The sequence below is a fragment of the Nematolebias whitei genome, chromosome 3 (assembly GCF_014905685.2).
Source record: "Nematolebias whitei isolate Nwh7 chromosome 3, NemWhi1, whole genome shotgun sequence".
In the NCBI taxonomy this organism is placed as follows: domain Eukaryota; kingdom Metazoa; phylum Chordata; class Actinopteri; order Cyprinodontiformes; family Rivulidae; genus Nematolebias; species Nematolebias whitei.
The window spans coordinates 20924306-20945479 of NC_056500.1; the positions used below are offsets into that span (position 1 = coordinate 20924306).

At 40.4% G+C, this 21174-nt stretch overlaps 1 protein-coding gene across 1 annotated transcript in view; it reads left to right on the plus strand.

Annotated features, from left to right (window-relative positions):
* Positions 1–284: 284 nt before the first annotated feature.
* acbd6 (acyl-CoA binding domain containing 6) overlaps positions 285–21174 on the plus strand; it is a gene marked incomplete in the record, with an annotated part of 48164 nt that continues 27274 nt past the window's right edge. Inside the window, 5 exon segments of the mRNA XM_037674659.1 lie at positions 285–751; positions 937–1001; positions 1397–1493; positions 5119–5195; positions 8163–8268. Coding sequence (XP_037530587.1) covers positions 473–751; positions 937–1001; positions 1397–1493; positions 5119–5195; positions 8163–8268 — 624 coding nt within the window.

Consider the following 21174-nt stretch of genomic DNA (forward strand, 5'->3'; position numbering starts at 1 on the left):
GTTGCTTCTTGTCTGAAATGAGATTTTTACCGACGTACAGCCGATCATCACCGTGCAATCAAGGAAAGTACATCCATCATCCATCCATCATTATCTTTGCCCTCTTCTTCCCTTTCGGGTTGCGGGAAGTAATTTGCATTAATACAGCAAGTGAAAGCCAAGGCTGCCCAAAAATATTCGTTTTCTTGACTGTCATTTAAAAGATAACCGAATTTCCCCAAGAGTACTATATTTAGCACAACACCGGAACCTTTCTCACTGAGCAATAAATGAAGCCCGGCTCTTTTAGACGACAGTACCAGAGACGGACTAACTGTAGAAACAAGTCCGACTCTAACTGAATCTTAATGATAACGAATTAGAAACGAAATTACGTCGGAAACACTTTATAAATATACCACTCTGTTTTCGCTTCACAGCAGGGGGAGGACGGTGGTCGTCGGGGTAAACGGTTTGTTGTAAAAACAATAAAATGGCTTCCGGTTCTCCGTCGTCCTCTCCGGACACTGCGACGGGCTCCGGTACGGATCCAGCCCGGCCCGACACCGGCGAGCCTCTCGGTGGAGCTGGCTCGGATTCTGACTCGGACTTGGGTTTGAGTAAGTTTGACTGTAGCTCCATGGAAATGGGGGATCAGTTGGAGGGAGATGAGCTGGAGAGGGAGTTTGAGTCTGCAGCGGACCGTGTGAGAGACTTGATCCAGACTGCCAGCAGGGACCAGCTGCTGTACCTGTACGCCCGCTATAAACAGGCCAGTGTTTTGACATTAACATGAATTAAAATGGCACTGATTCAGTTGTTAACATCGTATAACTTAAGACCAGCAACCAAATAATGATTGTAAATTATTCCATCATCTTTGAGTTTCTTATTCGTCTGCATGTCTCACTTAATTAAAACGACTACCAGGTAATTATTTTTCTATTTTATTAACAGGTAAAAGTGGGAAAGTGCAATACATCAAAGCCTGGCTTTTTTGATTTTGAAGGACAGAGAAAATGGTATGCTGCTTTAATTTTGCGTGATATTAAACAACCTATAAATAATACTGGAAAATGGCAAACTGACCAGTCTGTTCTGTTATTTAAAACAAAAAAAAACTGTTCATGTGTGCAGGAGAGATAAAAGGTACAGGAAAGTGAGTCCTGTACAAAATAAAAAAAGATAATCTCTATATGTTTTAAAAGTTACAATATGTCACCTCAAACTAATTTAATACATTTACTGTAACAAGTACTTAAATGTGTTTTTTTTTATTCCAGTTTTATTGTACTATTAGAATTTTCTAGTACTTCTAGAGACTTTTTTTTAATCACTACATGGAGCACAGTTAAAGTTGTCCACTCCTGATGTGCAGCTCAGGAGGAGTGTGATCAGACTTATGATTTCATGGCAGGCACGCCTGGAAGCAGCTTGGAGACATGGATGCGGAGCAGGCAATGCGAGAGTACATTTCTTGTGTGAATGTGTTGGACCCTGAAGGCAGCACAAAGGTAACAAGAACTGTTTCTGGTAGATCCGTACTTGTTTCAAAATTTAAACTGAGAAGTAAGTTATTCAAACTTTAAAACATTTTTGGATATATTTATTATTCTCTGTGAAGTTTAAGTACGTTTTACAGGTGCACAAAAAAAATTAGAATATCATGAAAAAGTTTTTTCTTTTCTTTTGGTCATTCATTTCAGAAAGTAAAACTTGTATATTATATATATGTTCTTTACACAGAGTGAAATATTTAAAGCCTTTATTTATTGTAATTTTGATGCTTACTGCTTACAAATAATGACAATCCAAAAAAAACAACAAAAAAAACAGCGTCTCTGAATATTTGAATAATACATCTCCAGCTTATGGTACCTTTTTCAGTTTGGGCATGTGCCAAGTCCTGCTGAAAAATGATATCAGAATCTCCATAAAGCTCATCAGCTGAAGGAAGCATGAAGTGCTCTAAAATGTCCTGGTAGATGTTGCATTGACTGTGGACTTCAGAAAACACAGTGGACCAACACAAGCAGAGGACATGGACCCAAATCATCAGACTGTGAAAACTTCACCCTGGACTTAAAGCAACGTGGATTCTGTGCCTCTCCACTCTTCCTCCAGACTCTGGGATCTTGATTTCCAAATGACATGCAAAATTTACTTTAATCTGAAAAGAGAACATTGGACCACTGAGCAACAGTCCAGTTCTTTTTCTCCTCAGTCCAGGTAAGACAATTCTGACGTTGTCTCTGGTTCATGCCATGTCCTCTGCTGGTGTTGGTCCACTGTGTTTTCTGAACTCCACAGTCCATGCAGCATCTACCAGAACATTTTAGAGACTTCATGCTTCCTTCTGCTGACAAGCTTTATGAAGATGCTGATTTTATTTCCCAGCAGGACTTGGCTCCTGCCCACACTGCCAAAGGGACCAAAAGCTGGCTGTGGAATATTCTGATTTTCTAAGATACTGATTTTTATTTTTTCATTGTTTGTAAGCCATAATCATCAAAATTAAGAAATAAATGCCTGTCTTTATGTCTGTCACATTTGATATTACAGAGCTGAGAACTGTTTATTTAACCTGATAATATTGTCTATCCAATAAACCCTGCTATTTTGTATTTGACACCTTTCCTACTTGATACTAAAACTATGCTAAAGAAGATAATCTGTCTTTGTGGTCCACAGTAACATGAAATAATGTCAAACCTACAACCATCAGTCATGGTCATTGCTACAGTAAACCAATGTAGTGCAGGGTTTTGCCTCTAGATGTCAGTGTTGCATCATTACTGTTTTTCCAAGTTTTTGAGTTTCATTTTTTATATGCATTAAGCACAAAAGCAAGATTCTGTTTGTTTATTTGTTTGTTTTTTCCATTATTTGACTTTATGGAATTTAAAGCTGATGCAGTGCAACTTACTGTTTGTGACTGTTCACTTCTCTTTCCATTCCTGCATTATTATTATTATTGCACATGTTATTGAACTGTATCTGGAGAGTCGTGCCATGAACAAATTGTCCTTTGAGGCAACAGAATGCACATTTAGTCCCAACAACAACCCTGATCTGTTTATTCATGAATGCTTGTAGAAATAAAACACTTAATTTAATAAAATGTATATTAAGAAGCACCATATTAGAATGATTTAATAATAATTTGTTATATCAAATAAAAACTGTTAATTTTGTGGAAACTTGTAGTTTTGGAGACTAAAGGTTTTCCTTGATGATTTCCTAAATGTTTCATCACTATTCAAGGCAGAGATTCAAACAGGATGTTTGCTATAATCTTTAAAAATGAGAAATGGACTTAAATTCACAAAACACTCTCTAAAGAGATGAGCTCAAGGTGTTGAAGGCAAAAGCAAAGAAATACAGTAGTGCTTGAAAGTTTGTGAACTCTTTTATAATTTTCTATATTTCTGCATGAATATGACCTAAAACATCCGTAGATTTTCACACAAGTCCTAAAAGTAGATAAAGAGAACCCTGTTAAACAAACGAGACTAAAATATTATACTTGGTCATTTATTTGAGGAAAATGATCCAATATTACATATCTGTGAGTGGCAAAATTATGTGAACCTTTTCTATCAGTATCTGGTGTGACCCCCCTGTGCAGCAATAACTGCAACTAAATATTTCCAGTAACTGTTCATCAGTCCTGCTCACCTGCTTGGAGGAATTTTAGCCCATTCCTCTGTACAGAACAGCTTCAACTCTGGGATGTTGGTGAGTTTCCTCACATTAACTGCTCACTTCAGGTCCTTCCACAACATCTGGATTGGATTAAGGTCAGGACTTCACATATTTTTGTCACTCATAAATAAGTAATATTGGATCATTTTCCTCAATAAACAAATGACCAAGTATAACATTTTGTCTCATTTGTTAACTGGGTTCTCTTGAACTACTTTTAGGACTTGTGTGAAAATCTGATGTTTTAGTTCATATTTATGCAGAAATATAAAAAATTCCAAAGGGTTAACAAACATTGAAGCACCACTGTGCTCGTTGCATGTGCTTTGTGATTTACTCTTGTGCTTTAACACACTCACATTCATTTGTTTGTTGTTCACTATAAATCTGTCTCTTTCTGCTCTTCTTTTATTTTTAACTCCATCACCACTTTTCTATTCTTATCCCCTCCTTTTTTACTCCTCTCTCATTTGTTTCTTTTTGAATAGTGAAATTGTTCACCACATTTCAAACCCTGACACGTTTCTCTTTGGTCATTCTGTGGGGTAATAACTTGCTGACTCTGCCAAACAGCTGCTCAGTAACAGGGTACAGTCTAGCAAATGCACATACCCCAACCCTCCCAAAAATGAACCTGATTGCATTAGTGTTAACAAAGCACCATAGCATGGCAGCAGCTATTCTTCTGGAAGCACAGTTAAATGGTGTAAGTCGGAGTGCATAGACAGAGAATCAGGGGAGAGAATAATAGCCACAATTTGACCTCTGTTCCTCTCTCAATTGTTGAGCAGACACTGGCTTTATATTGCATTATAGTGCAGAGGAACAGGGCCAGTGCATCAGCGAATATTCTGAGTTTCTGAAGTGAATTAGTTTGTCTCAAAAGTGCACTCGCAGTTGTTTTGCTCCTCTTGCCCTGTTCGCCCCACTCTCCCTGTTTTCTGAAATCAGATTTGTGCAGGTTCTTTTGTGAGCTGCGGCTGGTTAGAAAAGAATAGTCTGGGCAATAAAGTCTTTGTTGAATTGAACGTAACGTGAAGTTTTATTTAAAAAATAATACCGAGCATTAACAAGAGTCACAAATAAGGGGGCGATATGTTTTTTTATTGTTACTTTTTAGGAATGAGGTCACATGCAATGGAGTGTTTATGTATTTATTTCCAAATTGTACATTTGGAAATTGCCATGCGTATAGGCTGCAGGCTGAGCTATAGAGCTATTCATGGTGAAAAGATGACCCCAGCTCTATTGTAATGGGTTGGTAGAAAAGAATGCGGTCAAAACCTTTGTCCATAGAGGACAGAGACATAAGCTGCTGATCTGAGCCACAGTAGGTCGGTGAACTGCATTTTTAAAAATCTGTAAATGTTGAATTGAACTAATAACCACGTGTAAAATGGGTTACAATTTCTGAATAGTGTATTGTTCTCACAGGAAATACGAGGAGCTGAAAGGAGAACAGGTTTTGGAGGAGCAGCAGTCAGCTCTCTTTACCAGGAGGAAATGATACGGTATTTATTAAAGAACTTACACAGGCAACCACACACGAGAACGTATATGTTTCATCGATTCAGCAGGCAAATGCTTGGTGTTTTCTGACAGTACTTCCCAGTTCTCAATTAGGCTGGAGCAGACTCGGCTTTAGCAGTTGTTGTGAATCATCTATCTACTGCGTAGGTCAACCCAGTTCAAGTCTGTTTACCAATTCTCTTTACTGTATTTGTTCTCATTCAACAGTCTGAAGAAGAAGCTAGGGTCTGGAAATGTCACACACTGTTCTGATTTATGTTAATGACATACATTTTCCATTTACTCCTACCTGGCAGACTTACTCAAGCTTAGGACCCCCCCCCTCCCCCCCCATCTTCATTTCAATGCAAAAAGAGCGTTTTGGAGATGAAATGGAACATGCGAATCCTGCAGGTTTTCTTCCTAAATGGCTGTACGTGATTAGTATGCACATTCCCTGTAAGAAGCGTCCAGAGTCTCCCCTTTTTTAATTATACAATTAAACAGGTGTGTGTGTGTGTGTGTGTGGGGGGGGGGGGGGGGGTGATGACACGCCAAGCAAAGCAGAGCGAGGCGGATCCAGCAGGCCCAGAACGCTGATCCCTGAGGTGACATCCAGTAGCAGTGATAACCTCAAAGGTGGAATGGAGGGGAGCCAGTCACAAGGAAGACATTAACATGATACAAACACACACCTGTGCACACATAAGTATGCACTTTACACTATGCATCTCTGCAAATATCATTCGAAGCCATGCATAACCTACCAGAAGCGATAAACTCACTGCTCTGCTGCTTTTCAATTTCCTCTTTCTCACACATAAACATGCTCCATATTAAACTGGTAAGCACCAGTTAACCAGACAGAATTAATTGCGCTGCTCACTCAACCTCTCTGTTTGTGGAGCGTGTATTGACAAAAACACGATTGATTAGCAATATTCCTGGGCCATGGAGCTGATCAGTGTGAGATATTAGAAGTTTTTTGAAGGCAACATTCGTGATTCGTTCACCAACTCAAAGAAAGATCTTGGAAAAAATACCAGAGGCTGTGTATCTTGAGCTTTTTGCTGGAAGCCAAACCAGTTATTTCAGATCTCATTGTTTTCTGTACTTCCATGGAGCTCTGTCTTGTTGAAACCCTCGATGAGGGTCCTACAGAAAATGGCGATGAGAGATTGTGTGGGTATGTGTTTGATGGATGGTGCGGCCGTGTTGTTGATCAGTGAAGCTCAGGCCAGGTAGATGAGTATTCTTCACTTCTGTGACCAGTTAGGCCTGATGGATGAAGGACATATCTGCCAGTACACCAGACTGGACACACACATGGGTTCTTACACACATGCAATAGAAGCAAACACAAAATCCTTAGTGCTCCAGGTGATGACAGAGTAGCCTGTGACCTTCCCAGCATGCTTTGCGGCTCTGTTGTTTATAGGTCCCACATTAATCATTTGTTTGTTTATGACTTGTGGATTCCCGTGCACAGTTGCTATGTTACAAACAATCATCATAACAATTGCTGGTTGTGTAGACCTCTTTGTGAGCTTATTTCTGTGTTTGTGCTTTAGATAACCCTCAACTATCTACTAAGAGTGTGTATTTTAGCTCGTCATTCACATACATGTCATACATCTGTCATGCCAGCCCTGTCTGACCATCAAGGAAAGACTGATGACCTGGCTTATTGATTAGTTGCCGGGGGAGACGGATGGTGCCCACACATGAGGGACACTTAGGGTCACAGTGGCCATCAGACAAGGAAGTGGGTGTAGCCCAGTGTTGTGTCTCATAAATAAACATAACTGCAGTAATCAGGGGTATGTAAATGAATGTGCTCATACATAACCTTGCCGTGATAAAAGCATAACGAGGTATTCATATTTCACAATGGGCTGATGAGAGGATGAAGGGGAAAGCAAAGGAGGAAAAAATATGAAGGGGGAGAGAGCAAGTAGGCGAAAAGCTCAAGAAAGTGAACAACAAAGTCATATTACAGAAGAAACTCCAGATGTAAGTTTGTTGACAGATAGTGATTTTGTTGTTTCTGCTTCAGCCTGAACTGTTTGAAAGTGCACATCCAAACTCCTGCCTTTCTGTATCACAATCCCAGCATGGGATTCAGTTTCTTGGTTTTCTCCCATGCTAACAGGACTGGTGTAGCGTCTGAGCTGATTATTAAGTTCTGATGGAGGCACAGTTAGCAGTGGCTCCATTTCCTGAAGCCAGCTGTGTTTTCTGCAGTTGTACAATATGTCTTTATGGGTAGAAATGGTAGGGTTAGCCTTTACGGATGACTGTGTAGGTGCGTGGAAGTAGTAGAAGCGTCAAGTATGTGGGGTTTCTTTCTGACAATAGAGCACTAAATTCAATTAATCTGAATGGCTGGGATGGGTAAGAGGGAGGGGAAAGCGTAAAGCTTTAAATGAGATTTTGGCCCTTCTATCTCTCTCCTCTTTCAACTTCTCTCCTACCATCACCACCCCCCACAGCACTCAGCTCTGTCCCCAATGCCAGGAGGTGATTAGAGACACAGAGATATAATTAGAGGTGGGATGTTGCTGCTGTCCCTAAGGGATGTGGCACGTGTGACTTCTTCTTTAGTATAAGATGGGGAAGATCTGCTATTTATGCGTAGGATGACTGAATATTCATAGCATTACATGCAATATGTTTGCATGATGTGCACACTCATAAAGAAGTAAAAGCACATTTTACATCTCTGAAAAGTATTTTACACCATATTTGAGCCACTGAAGATAGCTTTATGTCTCCTGTTGCCAAAAATGAGTAGCACAAAATTATCAAACCATTCAAGGAAAACCAAAGCAAGTAATTCAACATCATGTTGGGTCTTTAACTTCATATGAATGTTCCTTTTAGAGTGCCACAGGTCTTTATGTGTTTATAGTTACCTACAAATGACTGTTTTGTTTTTTTCTCTGTTCTTCCTCCTACATTGCTTTCAGGGAAGAAGATAAGAACATCTTTGATTACTGCAGAGAAAATAACATTGAAAACGTCAGGAAGGCCATCAGCTCCCAGAAACTGGATGTCAATACTAAAGACGAAGAGGTACAGCACCCAGAACTATGCAAAATCTGTAGTGGTTTGCATGTGAGAGCTTCTATAAAAAGGCTTATTTTTATGGAATATTACATATTACCACAATAATGCTTCTATACAAAATTTTACTTCTGAGGCAACAAGTAGCCAGCAAACATGCTGGAGAGCAGGAGAAAACAGATGCAACGATACATCCGGTTGTTGCTTCTCTACTTCTGTAGTCACACATACACAGGAACCACTAGTTTGGAAGGAAATGTGTAAAACAGCAACAACTACCATTATCATCGTGAGGTCTTTTCTGGATTCACCCTGAAATCTATTCATCTGCCGGCTGATTTATTATCAGCTGTGCCAAATGGCTCCCTGCCTTTTTGCCATCACAGTCACTTTTCTCATTAAACAGGCAGTCAGCCACTGAGTTCACAGTCGAAGGTCAGACGGTTGAACAGTCTCTTCTGAACTGGCTTTGTCTGCTCACAAGCCATTGTTAACATCTTCTTTTATCCTGTAGTTTTGCTTACTAAACAGCAGAGGGCAGCAGATAAGTTTCACATCAACAGGAAGTCTGACCAGCTTCTGCAGTTCAGAGAGAGTCAGAAAGATGCTCTGATTCTCTGAGACTGCAATCAAAGCATCATCTATGTTTAACATCAAACTGTGTGGTGGAGTCTCGACACATGGTCAAATTATATCAACAATTTGCTGCGGGGTCAATAAAGTTCTTATCTTACTGATAAACTTATCATCTCCTAACTTTTGTCCTTTTTTATACAAGTGAATGTCTCCTCTAAATTGTCCATACTCTGTTTTTTATTTTTTCGCATCATCAACTCTACCTCTATTAAGAGAAAGTAGGAAAATAATTAAGGCACTAAAGCAATACAACAATAGTTTTATACATGGTTTTGTCCAGGATGTCAGCTGATGATAGTGACAAAAATAAATTATAATCGTTGTTCCTCCCATTTTGGGAATAATTATTTTAATTTATCCATCTATAATAGACAGAAATATAATATGGAAAGTGTCTGAAAATGGCACTTCCTATTTAAGATGTACAGCATAAAACAATAGTTCTTTGATATATTTAATAATTATTTTTCTTCCAAATACAACACCATAAATATCTATATTATGGTTACTTCAATATTTTCTGCTGTTTTAGCATCATCACACTGCACACATTTCCAAGTGGTGAAAATGTAACTATAGTTGTATCTTTCTTTATTAGGAATTAGTAGTATTAAAAACAACACTGGCGTATTTAATAAATGTGGTTTGAATAAATTTGCTAAAATGGAGTTAGTTTTTTAATGTAGCATTTTACAAATTTTTGTTGTAACTTTACATTTGTTCACTGTTACCTGAAAACATTACCAGGTTATACTGTCATACTGATGATCAGATGCACAAAATATTACAAGAAACTCTCAGAAAAATTACGTTATTAAAAAATCAAAAATTCATTTAGTTTGTGATGTAAATATTGATTAAAAAAAGGGTTTAGTTTTGTTGCATCTTCAGTTTTTCTTCAGGTCTTGCTGCAATTTTTTAAAATCTGATTAGGTCTAAATTAGTGTTTTGTCACAACTGTGAATATTTTATTCTGCCTTGTCCTTTACTATTTTCATTAACATCTGTTTTTTTGTCCCACTTGTTGCATTAAGATAGTAAGTTTCCTATTATTATTGAGGCACACAGTGCTGACAAAAAAGATCTTCATTTTCACCTTACTTGAGAGAAAACCTGATCTGCTATGGTTTGACAAGACACTTTCTTAGAGAGGTTTATTGTGCATTTGTGTTCTTTATGATGCATGCATTATCACTGCAGTATTCCATTAGCTTAGATTTTACTGAGTTGAACATTGTCCTGTTTTAAACAGCTTGTGTTCAGTAAAAATATCTCCTTTAGTCAGCAGCAGAACACCTGACACAGAACGATGGGGCAGAAGCCCGCTTATTTGTATTCTGGCCTGACTCATAAGTACCCATTTTACCATGCAGCCTCGGTGATCAATATGATTTAAGCAACAGAGGTGGACCTGGAGAGTTTGCTTTACCTAATTGGCCTCACTGAAAAATGAGCTTGTGAGGCTTTATTAGAAGAAGGATCTTAGACCTGAGGAAAGGATTTTGCGTGTGTGTGGGGAGGGAGCGGGGTGTACTCCTAGTACTTCTGTTTCCTCCCACAGCCCCCCCCCCCCCCCCCACCCCCCAAAAGTTGATGTTTATGCATACCAGTTTTTTAGGCCCCTGATGTAAAGATTTTGTATTATTTTGGACCCAAAAATCCAACCAACACACCAGATTAAGTAATTTACAAAAAAAAAATAATAATAATAATAAATTACAGTTTGGGATATGGGATTGCCGGAATTGTGTATAGCTTTGAAGCAGCTAGAGAAGAATGAGTAACAGATTAAGTGGCAGATAGTACTATCTTGTTCAGATCAGGATATACCAACCTGTAAGAGGAGACCCGTGAGCAACAGGGGAAGCAAGGTCAGAGAAACAGTCCTGGTATGGTTATGAAAATACATGACATGAACGGCTTGACCCTGGACACATGGAATGTGGGATCGATGTGTAGAGAGCGTGGGAAGCGTAGGCAAATTGCAACAGGGTTAACAACTTTGGCAATGGGGAGTGGACCAATAAACCTAGCGGCCAGCTTATAGTTCTTTACTTTGAGAGTTAGGTCCCTGGTGGAGAGCCACACCTTCTGCACCTCCTGGTATGCAGGTGCCGGGGTACAGCGGCGATTGGCGTTGCGCGAATAAACTGTGGACTTCAGAAAGATTCTATGGATCATCTTCCAAACACATTTACATTGCATCACTGTGGCATGGGCAGAGGGGACAGTGCCCCCCTCCCCCCCTCCATCTTGTTGGAAACCATAAACCACAAAAAAAAAAAAAATAAGACAGCTCAGTGGCACTAGATGGTAAACTGTTAAGAGCGAACTCAACCCATGGTAGGTTCTCTGGTTCTCTGACCACTTTGAAGGATCCTGCTGATAGAGAGATCTGAGTTTAATGTCAACTTCCTGATAAGCTCTCTCAGTCTGCCCGTCTGTCTGGGGATGAAAACCAGAGGAAAGACTGCGATTGATTTCGAGCAGTCTACATACACCCCCCCCCCCCCCCCAACGCACGCACACACACACACACACACACACACACACAGAACCGTGAAATAAATTATGGACCTCGGTTTGAGACAATATCACATGGTACACCATGAATACGGAGTACCATACCGTACCTTTTTCTTTTCTTTCAGCTGCTCTCTTCGTCAGGGGTTGCCATAGCGAACTAAGTCGCTTGAAGATGGAACACCTTACCATATCATACCAGCTTTATTTATATAGCAATTTAAACACCTACAAAACTAAAGTGCTGTGCACATAATAAAACAATCATACAAGCAGACAATGAAGAATTATGAAAATAATTTAAAAGTCAACATTACAGATGGTGTCAAAGGCCAGGGATGGGTGTCAAAGGGATGGGATGGGTTTTAAGAATGGATTTAAAAACATACATGAAAGAGGCCTGTCTAATGTTCAAGGGAAATTTATTCCATAGTTTAGGAGCTGCCACAGCAAAAGTATGGTCTCCTCTGTGCTTACGCTTTGTCTTTGGCACACTCAGGAGCAGTTGATCACATGACCTGTGGGATCGAGAGGGTGTGTATGGATGTAGCAACTCAGACAGATAGGCGGGGCAAATCCATTAAGAGCTTTAAAAGCAAATAAAATAATTTTAAAATTAATCTTAAAATATACGGGCAGTCAGCACAGGGGGCTAAAATAGGAGAAATGTGGTCAAGCTTTCATGTTAAAAGTTGTGCAGCAGCATCCTGTACCCTCTGAAGCTGAGAGATACATGAATCACAGAGTCCTTTATAAAGTGCATTACATTAATCCAGCCGGGTGGTCACAAAGGTGTGAATTACTGTTTCAAAATGCCGCTGAAAAAGAATTGGCTTTACTTTAGCCAGCTGCCTTAAATGTAAAAAAAAAATAGATTTAACAACTGCTTTGATGTGATTTTCTAACTTTAGTCCAGCATTGACTTTGACCCCTAGATTTGCAATAGTTGGCCTGATCTACTGGACCAAGGAACCAACATCTACATTGGGAGTCTCAGTGGAGCTGAGAAAGACCATCACCTCAGTCTTTTCCTCATTAAACTTTAAGAACTTCACAGCCATTCAGGCTTTTATGCCTCCAGACATGAAAACAGAAGGCCCAGAGAGTTAGGGTCCTTTTTCTTTAGCGGGACATATATCTGTGTATTAAGTTCAAGTATCTTTATTATCCCCGAGGGGCAATTAGTTTCACAGTCAGTAGATGTGTACATATACACACACATGCACATACACATACACACACATACACATATATACATACATATATACACAAGACATTAAGACATTAAAGTAACAGTATTGAAATTAGTGTTCATTGAGAAACCTGATTGCTACAGGGATGAATGAGTTTTTCAATCTGTTTGTTCTACATCTGGGCTGCAGAAACCTGCGTCCAGATGGAAGCAACCTGAACTCACTATGGAGTGGATGATCAGGATCTGCCAGAATCTGCCTGGCCTTATTCACTGACCTCACCTTGTGTAGGTCAGCGAGGTTCTGTAGGTCTATACCAGCAGTTTTGGTGCACATCCTGACAATCCCCGAGAGTTTGTTCCTGTTCTTACGTGTCAAAAGTCCAAACCAACAGATGAAGGTAAAGGTTAAAATAGAATCAATAAAACATGAATAAAGCAAACAACAACAAAATTCATCCATGTAACAAAGAAAAGAAGATCCCATATTTTCTAAAAATGGAGCCAAGAGGGAGCAAGTGCATTGTGAAGAGGAGTGGGCCTAAAACAGAGCCCTGTGGAACCCCACACAAAAGAGCAGAGGAGGACGTGATCACCAAGGCAGATGCAGAAAGTACGCTTGGCTAAGTAGGACCTAAACCAGTGCAGTGTTGTACTGCTGGTACCCTTCCACCCACCCATTGTTTCAAATGACCAAGTAATAATGCCTCTTTTGCAGTGGGGAGCTTTTTGAGAGGGGACAAGGTGAGTCATTTTGGAAAAACAGTCTGCAATAGTAAGACAGTAAATGAGTTGGATTCTGGCAAGCCTATGGCAAAGTCCACAGCAATTTGTGACCATGGTCTGTTGGGGATAGGAACTGGCTGGAGTAACCCAGCTGGTGGTCTCCTGGAGGATTTGGTTTGGGGACACGTTCGGCAGGAGGCAACAAAATCTTTAATGTCCTGGGTCAGCTTATCCCACCAGAAACGCCTACGGACCACCTACAGCATCTTATTAATTTCTGGATGGCAGAACAGACGTGATGAATGACAGAAAGTCAGTGCCTCAGAGATCAGATTATCCGGTACAAACAGACAGTTAGTTGGGCATTCTTTGAGAAGAGGATGGTCATGGTCGACCGCCTCAATCCTCTTTTTTCAGGGTCAGATGAGTGACTGCCAACCTCATGGACTGAGTAAGAATGAAATTCCCGCCACCACCAGTTTGATTATCCTCAACTGGCTTATGCACCCAGGAACGAGCATCTGGTTTCACATTCTTAGCCCCAGGTCTGAAAGACAGAGAAAAATTTAAACAACTAAGGAAGAGAGCCCACCTGGCCTGTCTGGGATTAAGCCTCTTGGCCGTTTTTCGGTACTCCAAATTTTTAAGGTCCGTCCTAACAATAAACGGAGGCACAATGATGCCACTCCCCTAGTGCTAGTTTGACTGCCAGTAACTCTCGGTCACTACCAACGTCATAGTTTCTCACTGATGAAGGCAAACACATAGAAAAGAAGACACAGGGATGGATCTTAGCATCAGAGGGATAAAATTGATTTAACACAGTGCCCACCGTTGTATTAGAGGTGTCAACCTCCATAATGAATTGTCAAGTGGAATCCAGAGAGTGAAGAACTGGAGCAGATGTGAACAGTTATTTGAGAAGAGCAAACGCTCTATCAGCTTGATCAGACCACAAAAACTTTCCCCGAGTGGACATGAGAGCATGGAGAGCAATTTCAACATAATGGTAGTTATTTTTGAACAGACATTAAAAGTTAGTGAACCCTAAGAACTTCTTCGGTTACCTACAATTTGGGATTGGGACAGCTGAGACTTGGGTAGGGTCCATAGATACTCGATTAGGTGCTATGATGAAGCCCAGGAAAGAGGATGTGGTCTTGTGAAATTCACTCTTCTCTGTCTTAATGAACCGATTGTTCTGAAGAAGCTTGAGGATGACAGATCAGACATATTTTCTGTGAGTAGTTAGATCCTTGGAGAAAATAAGATTATCATCAAAGTAGACAAAAACATACCGCCCCACCATGTCTCTGAGTACATCATTCACTAGAGCATAAAAACAGCAAGAGCATTGATGAGACCGAAAGGCATGACCAAATACTCGTAATGACCTGCAGGTATGTTGAAGGCAGTCTTCTTTTCACCTCCCTCTCTAATCCTGACTAAATGGTAATCATTACACAAATCCAACTTGGTAAACACTGTAGCCCCTTGAAGCAACTCAGAAGCAGTACGCATGAGGGGTTGAGGGTAGTGGTTCTTGACTGTGGTATAATTAAGACCCCTATAACCAATACTGGGGCGTAGAGAGCCACCCTTCTTCCCCACAACAAAAACCCATTCAGTGGTATTCAGGGGGTACTGTACTCAGATCAGGGTAAGTTTTGCTCTCCTCAGAAGATGATTGAGAAAAACAGGCATGAAGTAGACATTTGCTACAACAGACAGGCATGAAGTAGACATTTGCTACAACAGTCTTGACTCCATCCAAGCACCTCACCAGTGACTTAGTTGAGATGGGGATTATGCAGACGCAGCCATGTAGCTCCAAAAGTCAGTGGTAGCTAAGGTGTTTTTACTACAAGAAACTTGATGACCGTGATTATTACTCCCAACTGTGACCTTGATTGTTTCTATGGTGTGGATTACCTTATGAAGGAGATGATCAATGACTCAAACCTCTTGCACATGTTCAATGGGAATTACATTTAACTTTAGAGTAGAGACTAGATCCTTATCAATAAACTGCATCTGCTCCAGAGTCCACAAAAAAGGAAGATTGTGTTCTTGTCCATGAAGATGAAGAATAACCTGCAGCAGCATGAGTGAAGAGGGTTTAGTTTTGACTTGATGGCTTTGTAGAAGTCTCTTACCTTCTGCTAAGCATGGCCTTTTAATGGACATCCCCTTGCTTGGTGTCCCTCCTTGCCACAATAGAAGCAGAGATTGTCCTTCAGCCTCCTTTCACATTCTTTCTTTGACCACCTGGTCCTTCTGATCTACAGTACATCAGTTCAGGTTTTTCAGAGAGTGATGGAAACATTGAAGAAATAGGTAAAGAAGAGGTCTGTGGTCTGAAAACTCTGTCCCTGCAGGATGAGGAGAAGACTTTAGACTCCATGAAAAGAGAAGTGAACAATCAGAACCTCCAGCTCTTCCAGGCTTTTAGATGCAACCCTGGTGGCAATTTCATCCTTCACCTCATCGCTTAAACCTTGGTAAAAAACATCCCACAAGGTGTCATTGTTCCAATTACTGTCAGCAGACAATGTATGAAAATCTTTTATATACTCTGCCACTCATCTTTTTACTTGTTTTACTTTCAAAAGACCCCTAGCAGACTCATGCTTAGGAAGAACAGGATCAAAAACTAATTAACTGGTTAGAGAACTCCTTGAATGAGTAACAGATATTGGAGTCTTTTTGCCATTCAGAAGTGCCCCAAAATTTAGCTCTGCCTGAGAAGAGGGAAACTACATATGCTACCATGTCTCTTTCGGTAGGGAATAATGAAGGTTGAAGTTCAAACTGAATATAGCATTGAAATAAAGTGTGGCACTGAGTGGAACCACCTTTAAACACCTCAGGTGGTGATAGCTTGGGGTACACCCTGGATAGGTCTCCAGTTTATCACAGGGAGACATGGAGACAAATGAGACAAACAACTATTCACTTTCTCACTCACACCTAGGGACAATTTAGTTACCAATTAGTCTAACATGCATGTTTTTGGTCTGTGGGAAAAAACCAGAGTACCCGGAGAAAACCCACGCATTCACCAAGAAAACATGCAAACGCCACCTAAAGTGGCCAGGATTAAATCCGGCAACCTTCTCGCTGAGAGGCGGCAGCTCTACCAACTGCATCACCGCGCCGCCCCAGGTGTGGATCAAAATCATTAAATCAGAGTATGTCAGAGACACCAGGTCAGGGCAGACAAAGAGCAGGAATTCAGAAGGCAAAAACAGGGTTGTGATCACGGCTAGACTTAGCTTGAAAATGCTGGATTTTGTCTGCATGAAGCTTCAGATAATCTGGCACCTGTACTGTGGCTTGAAGGAGGTTATATCTTGATGAGCACAGGTGGAGATCATTAGACAGGCACAGGTGAGCCTGGTTAATTGATGAGTAGTCATGGGTAAGGAGTACAGTGAGAAGGAAAACCATTCATAGAAACAGTCAAAGCATGACATGAAAACAATCCAGGAACATGTATCATTGAAGTTGGATGGAAGTTTACAGTTTGTCTGTTTTAATCAACACACACACATAGGGTGGCTGTGGCTGAGTGGTTAGACCAGTTGTCCTCCAATGAAGACAACTGGAATGAGTTGGAGGTTTGATTTTACCAATATGCAGTCACATGTCAACGTGTCCATTGACAAGACATTGAATCTTTAAAGATTTGATTTTCAGATTAGCTCTATAGAGATGTAGTAGAGTGCTGTGTGTGTGTGTGTGTGTGTGTGGGGGGGGGGGGGGTATGTGTGTGTGTATAAATGAGATAGCAGATTGCATAGTAAAAGTGCTTTGAGTTTCCAGGTTGGATATCCATCCATCCATTATCTTTACCCGCTTCTTCCTTTTTTGGGTTACGGGGGTCACTGGTACCCATGTCCAGCTCTCACTGTGCAAGAGGCTGGGTAAACCCTGGACAGGTTGCAAGTCCATCACAGGGCCACATAGAGACAAACAACCATTCACGCTCTCATTCACACCGAGGGACAATTTAGAGTTACCAATCAGCCTAACATGCATGTTTTTGGCCTGTGGGAGGAAACCAGAGTACCCGGAGAAAACCCACACATGCACGGAGAGAACATGCAAACGCCACCCAGAAAGGCCCCCGGACTGTGATTTGAACCAGGGTATCCTGCTTGCTGAGAGGCAGCAGCTCTACCAACTGCACCACTGTGCTGCCTCTAGAAACCAAGGATCTTTTAAAATAGTAACAAAAACAGGTGTACACACACACACACACGCGCGCATGTGTGTGTGTGCACAAGTGTGATTCATAGAATGTGTTTTTTCTTGCAAATGCCTTTAGATGTCAAGTGGTCCTTTCCTGTTTTGAGTTTACATTGTAGTCTACTTGTGTTGGCAGGGCCGTGCTCTCCTGCACTGGGCCTGTGACAGAGGACACAAGGAGCTAGTGTCTCTGTTACTCCAGCATAAAGCAGACATCAACAGTCAGGTGAGCAGTTCTTTTTCTTTTTTATGCTTTTTCTGTTCATCTCCTGCTCAGACTAAAATGTTAGTGAAAGTTTGAACAGATACTTTGCTGGTGCAGACCTGGTTTTATCTTCACTTCACACCTGTTAATTTTAGTGAAGTCACTACTTAATGCTATGGCTGTAGGTTAATGTTCTTACAAGACGGTGTTTGGGAGATGATGAGAAAGTAAGTCCTAAAGCACAGTTATAAATATAAGCTCAGGTGGGGAAACTTGACATCCCCAGTATCACCTTTCCCTCCTGTCAGTTCTTTCCTCTCCATCCCTTCCAGAAGGTCACTTTTAATTCACTTTGTGCCCAATATAAATCCCTCTGAGCTTTAGCAGACAGAGTTAGCTGGTAGCTCGCCTTGTGTTTAGACTCTCTGAGGTTTAGCAGCATCCAACAGGCTTTAGCTTAGGCTGTAAGCTGGCTCAGCTGCACATCGGAGAAATTACTCCTCTCTTTCCCTGCCCAGCGGCATGGCACTGCACACAGCACACCAGGCCGCTCAGAGAGGTCTTAACCGTGAGGACAAATCAATTGGAAGTAATCAGGCAAATTGTTTTATGTTGCACAAGCCACATAATCAGGACATTTCACAAATGACTTTCTCTTTTGTGGTCACGCGTGGCCCCTTTTGTTTTGAACGCATGCACAAGTGGTGGGGGGTGGACTTAACAGTGGGATAACTACAAAACAATTCACTGATGATTTACAGCCATATACAGATAATGACAGTTAAGTTGGACTGATTTATAAAAGGAGCTTTTGTTCTTTTTTTTGTAACACATTTACACTCATTAGAATATAAATTAATACTTAAGTCTTTTCAGGGATAAAAGCAGGAAATATAAATCTGTGCAGGTATAAATGAAGGTCTAGCATTCCTTGAAGATATGCATATCACCAACCACTTTTACGCCAGTATTTTACACTGAGATCATCAAATGTTGAAAAATGACAGAATGTAAATGTTTTGGGCAAATCTTGGTAACTACATTATTCTCATTCTTATGCAGTATTGTGATATCTTATATGATTTTGCATGTTTTGTTGGTTTGTGTGTTGTGACAGCCAGTTGCTACCACTCCAAATTTTTTGCTCAATGTCTGTAAAAATGACTGTGATGTTCATTTTGTGTAGGCTAATGCTGATTAGCTAAGGCAGCCTTCTTTAATAGGGCTGGCTTTAAAAGTTGGTTGTAGGTTGTAGATGTATACACAGTGATTACTTACAGAAATTTTCATTAAAATACATCCAGTAGTTCATAAAATATTTTGGTAACGGTACAAACACATGCACAGAAACGAGCTAAAACCTTGTTGCTCCGCCCTTATTTTGGTTGTGGGCAACAATAGGGTGGCTGTGGCTGAGTGGTTAGAGCAGTCGTCCTCCAATGCAAGAGTTGGGTGTTCGAATCCACCAGCAATCACATGCTAAAGTGTCCCTGGGCAAGACACTGAACCCTTCATTGCCTCCGATGTGTGTCCCATCGGTGTATGTGATAAAAAGCACTGATTAGTCTCCTTAGAATGATTTGTTCAATTAGCTTTGTAGAGATCTAGTGGAGTGCTGTATGAATGGGTAAATGAGGCACAGTAGTGTAAAGAGTTTGACTATCTCGATAAGATAGAAAGGCGCTATATAAGTAAAGTCCATTTAATAATAATTGACTAAATTAGAAAACTATTTATTCTATTACCCATTTTTGACTGAATATGCTAAACCTCCTAATCAACACTTGTATGTATTGTTCACTTCTGTATCATCAATTGTGAAAATTATCTTATTTGTTTTAATATTAGCCTCTTTGTGCACACTTTAGATGGAAAACGTCAACAGATGCTTTAAGAGGTGGGATTTTGTCGCCAGTCAAAGCAGAGACGTTATCCCCATTCATGAATTCAGGTCATCTGGGTCTTTTCTACCTGCTAGCCTCTCAGGTATCAGGGAAAGTTGGCAGCGGAGGAGACTGAATATTTAAAACACTGGACCTCAGCTTCAGACTAGATGGGAACAGATTTATGAGGTGACTGAGTGAAAAATACAGTCAGCTAAATCATACCACTGTCACAATGCCAAATTATCTCACTATGTAAAGCTTACAAAACAATATACCTCTCATTAGAATGTGTACGAACATCCTTTAAGTTGAGGCTAGTCAAAGAGGAGAGGAGTGAAGGATGAAAAAAGGGAACTATTTGTTATACTGGCCCAGATAAAACTTTACACACAGTTTTATTATTGTGTCCTTTTGCCCAAAGTATCCAATATGAAACACATTTAATATAAGGTTGTTCATGAGAGGAACAGGGGAATGTTTGGCTTGTTTGCAGACTATTAGAGCAACCAGTAATCTCTCCTGACCTCTACCAACTGCTGAGCAACCAGTAAATAAAGATCAAACATGATTTATGCTTAATTTGTTGATTAAAAGAGGGAGGGGGGCTTAAGAGTTAAAACAAAAAGTATTATTATTTGCTTGGCAGAGGAGGAAAATCGTTGGAAAGTAATCAACTGATTGTTTTAGTGAATTGTTCCCAACCCTTGGTAACCAGCATTAAAGGCTCATTTGATAGTTAATCCAGGATCAAGGGACCACAATAGGTAGCTGCGTGAGTGTTTGAATACACAGATCACAGATCTACCACCTGCCAACTGTAGCTCGGCTCCTGATGTTGGGTACGGTGCATTAAACCTTCTCCTCCTCCTCACCATGTCACTGCTCCCACAGCTAATACTTCGAGAGCAAGGAAATTGGGGCAGACAGCATCAACTGCCAGAAATATGACTATAAAACACCATTTAATGAAATGGTATAAAGTAAATTATACGTTTTAGACCCGTTTTCTTAACTACAGTTTAGAGCTGGACTGATATATCAGTAGAGCCGATATTTTAGGCCAATATAGGCATTTGGGGACATATCGGTACTGGTGATAATTGGCCCATTATGCACCGATATAAACACTCTAATTTTCGCACCTAAAATTTTGGGAACGAGCCATGTCCGTACTTGCAAATGACATAATTGTACAATCTTTCCAGTAGAGGGTGCTTTTAGACTACTTTCAAGTCATGGTCATGCTACACACTTGACTCACAGCACAGCCAAAGCAGGTAGCAATACTGTTTAACATATTTTGCTGAACAGAGCATGGGAAGTTTATTGTAACTGATCTGTTAAATTAAAAAAATATGTTTTCTTATGGCTTAATATGACTTTCTTATATATCAGCAGGCTATCTCTCCAAGTTAAATTAAATTCTTCCACATTAGTAGAGCGCTATGTTCTTTCCAGCTTTCTAGATGCTTGTTTTAAAGTACTGTACTGAAGAC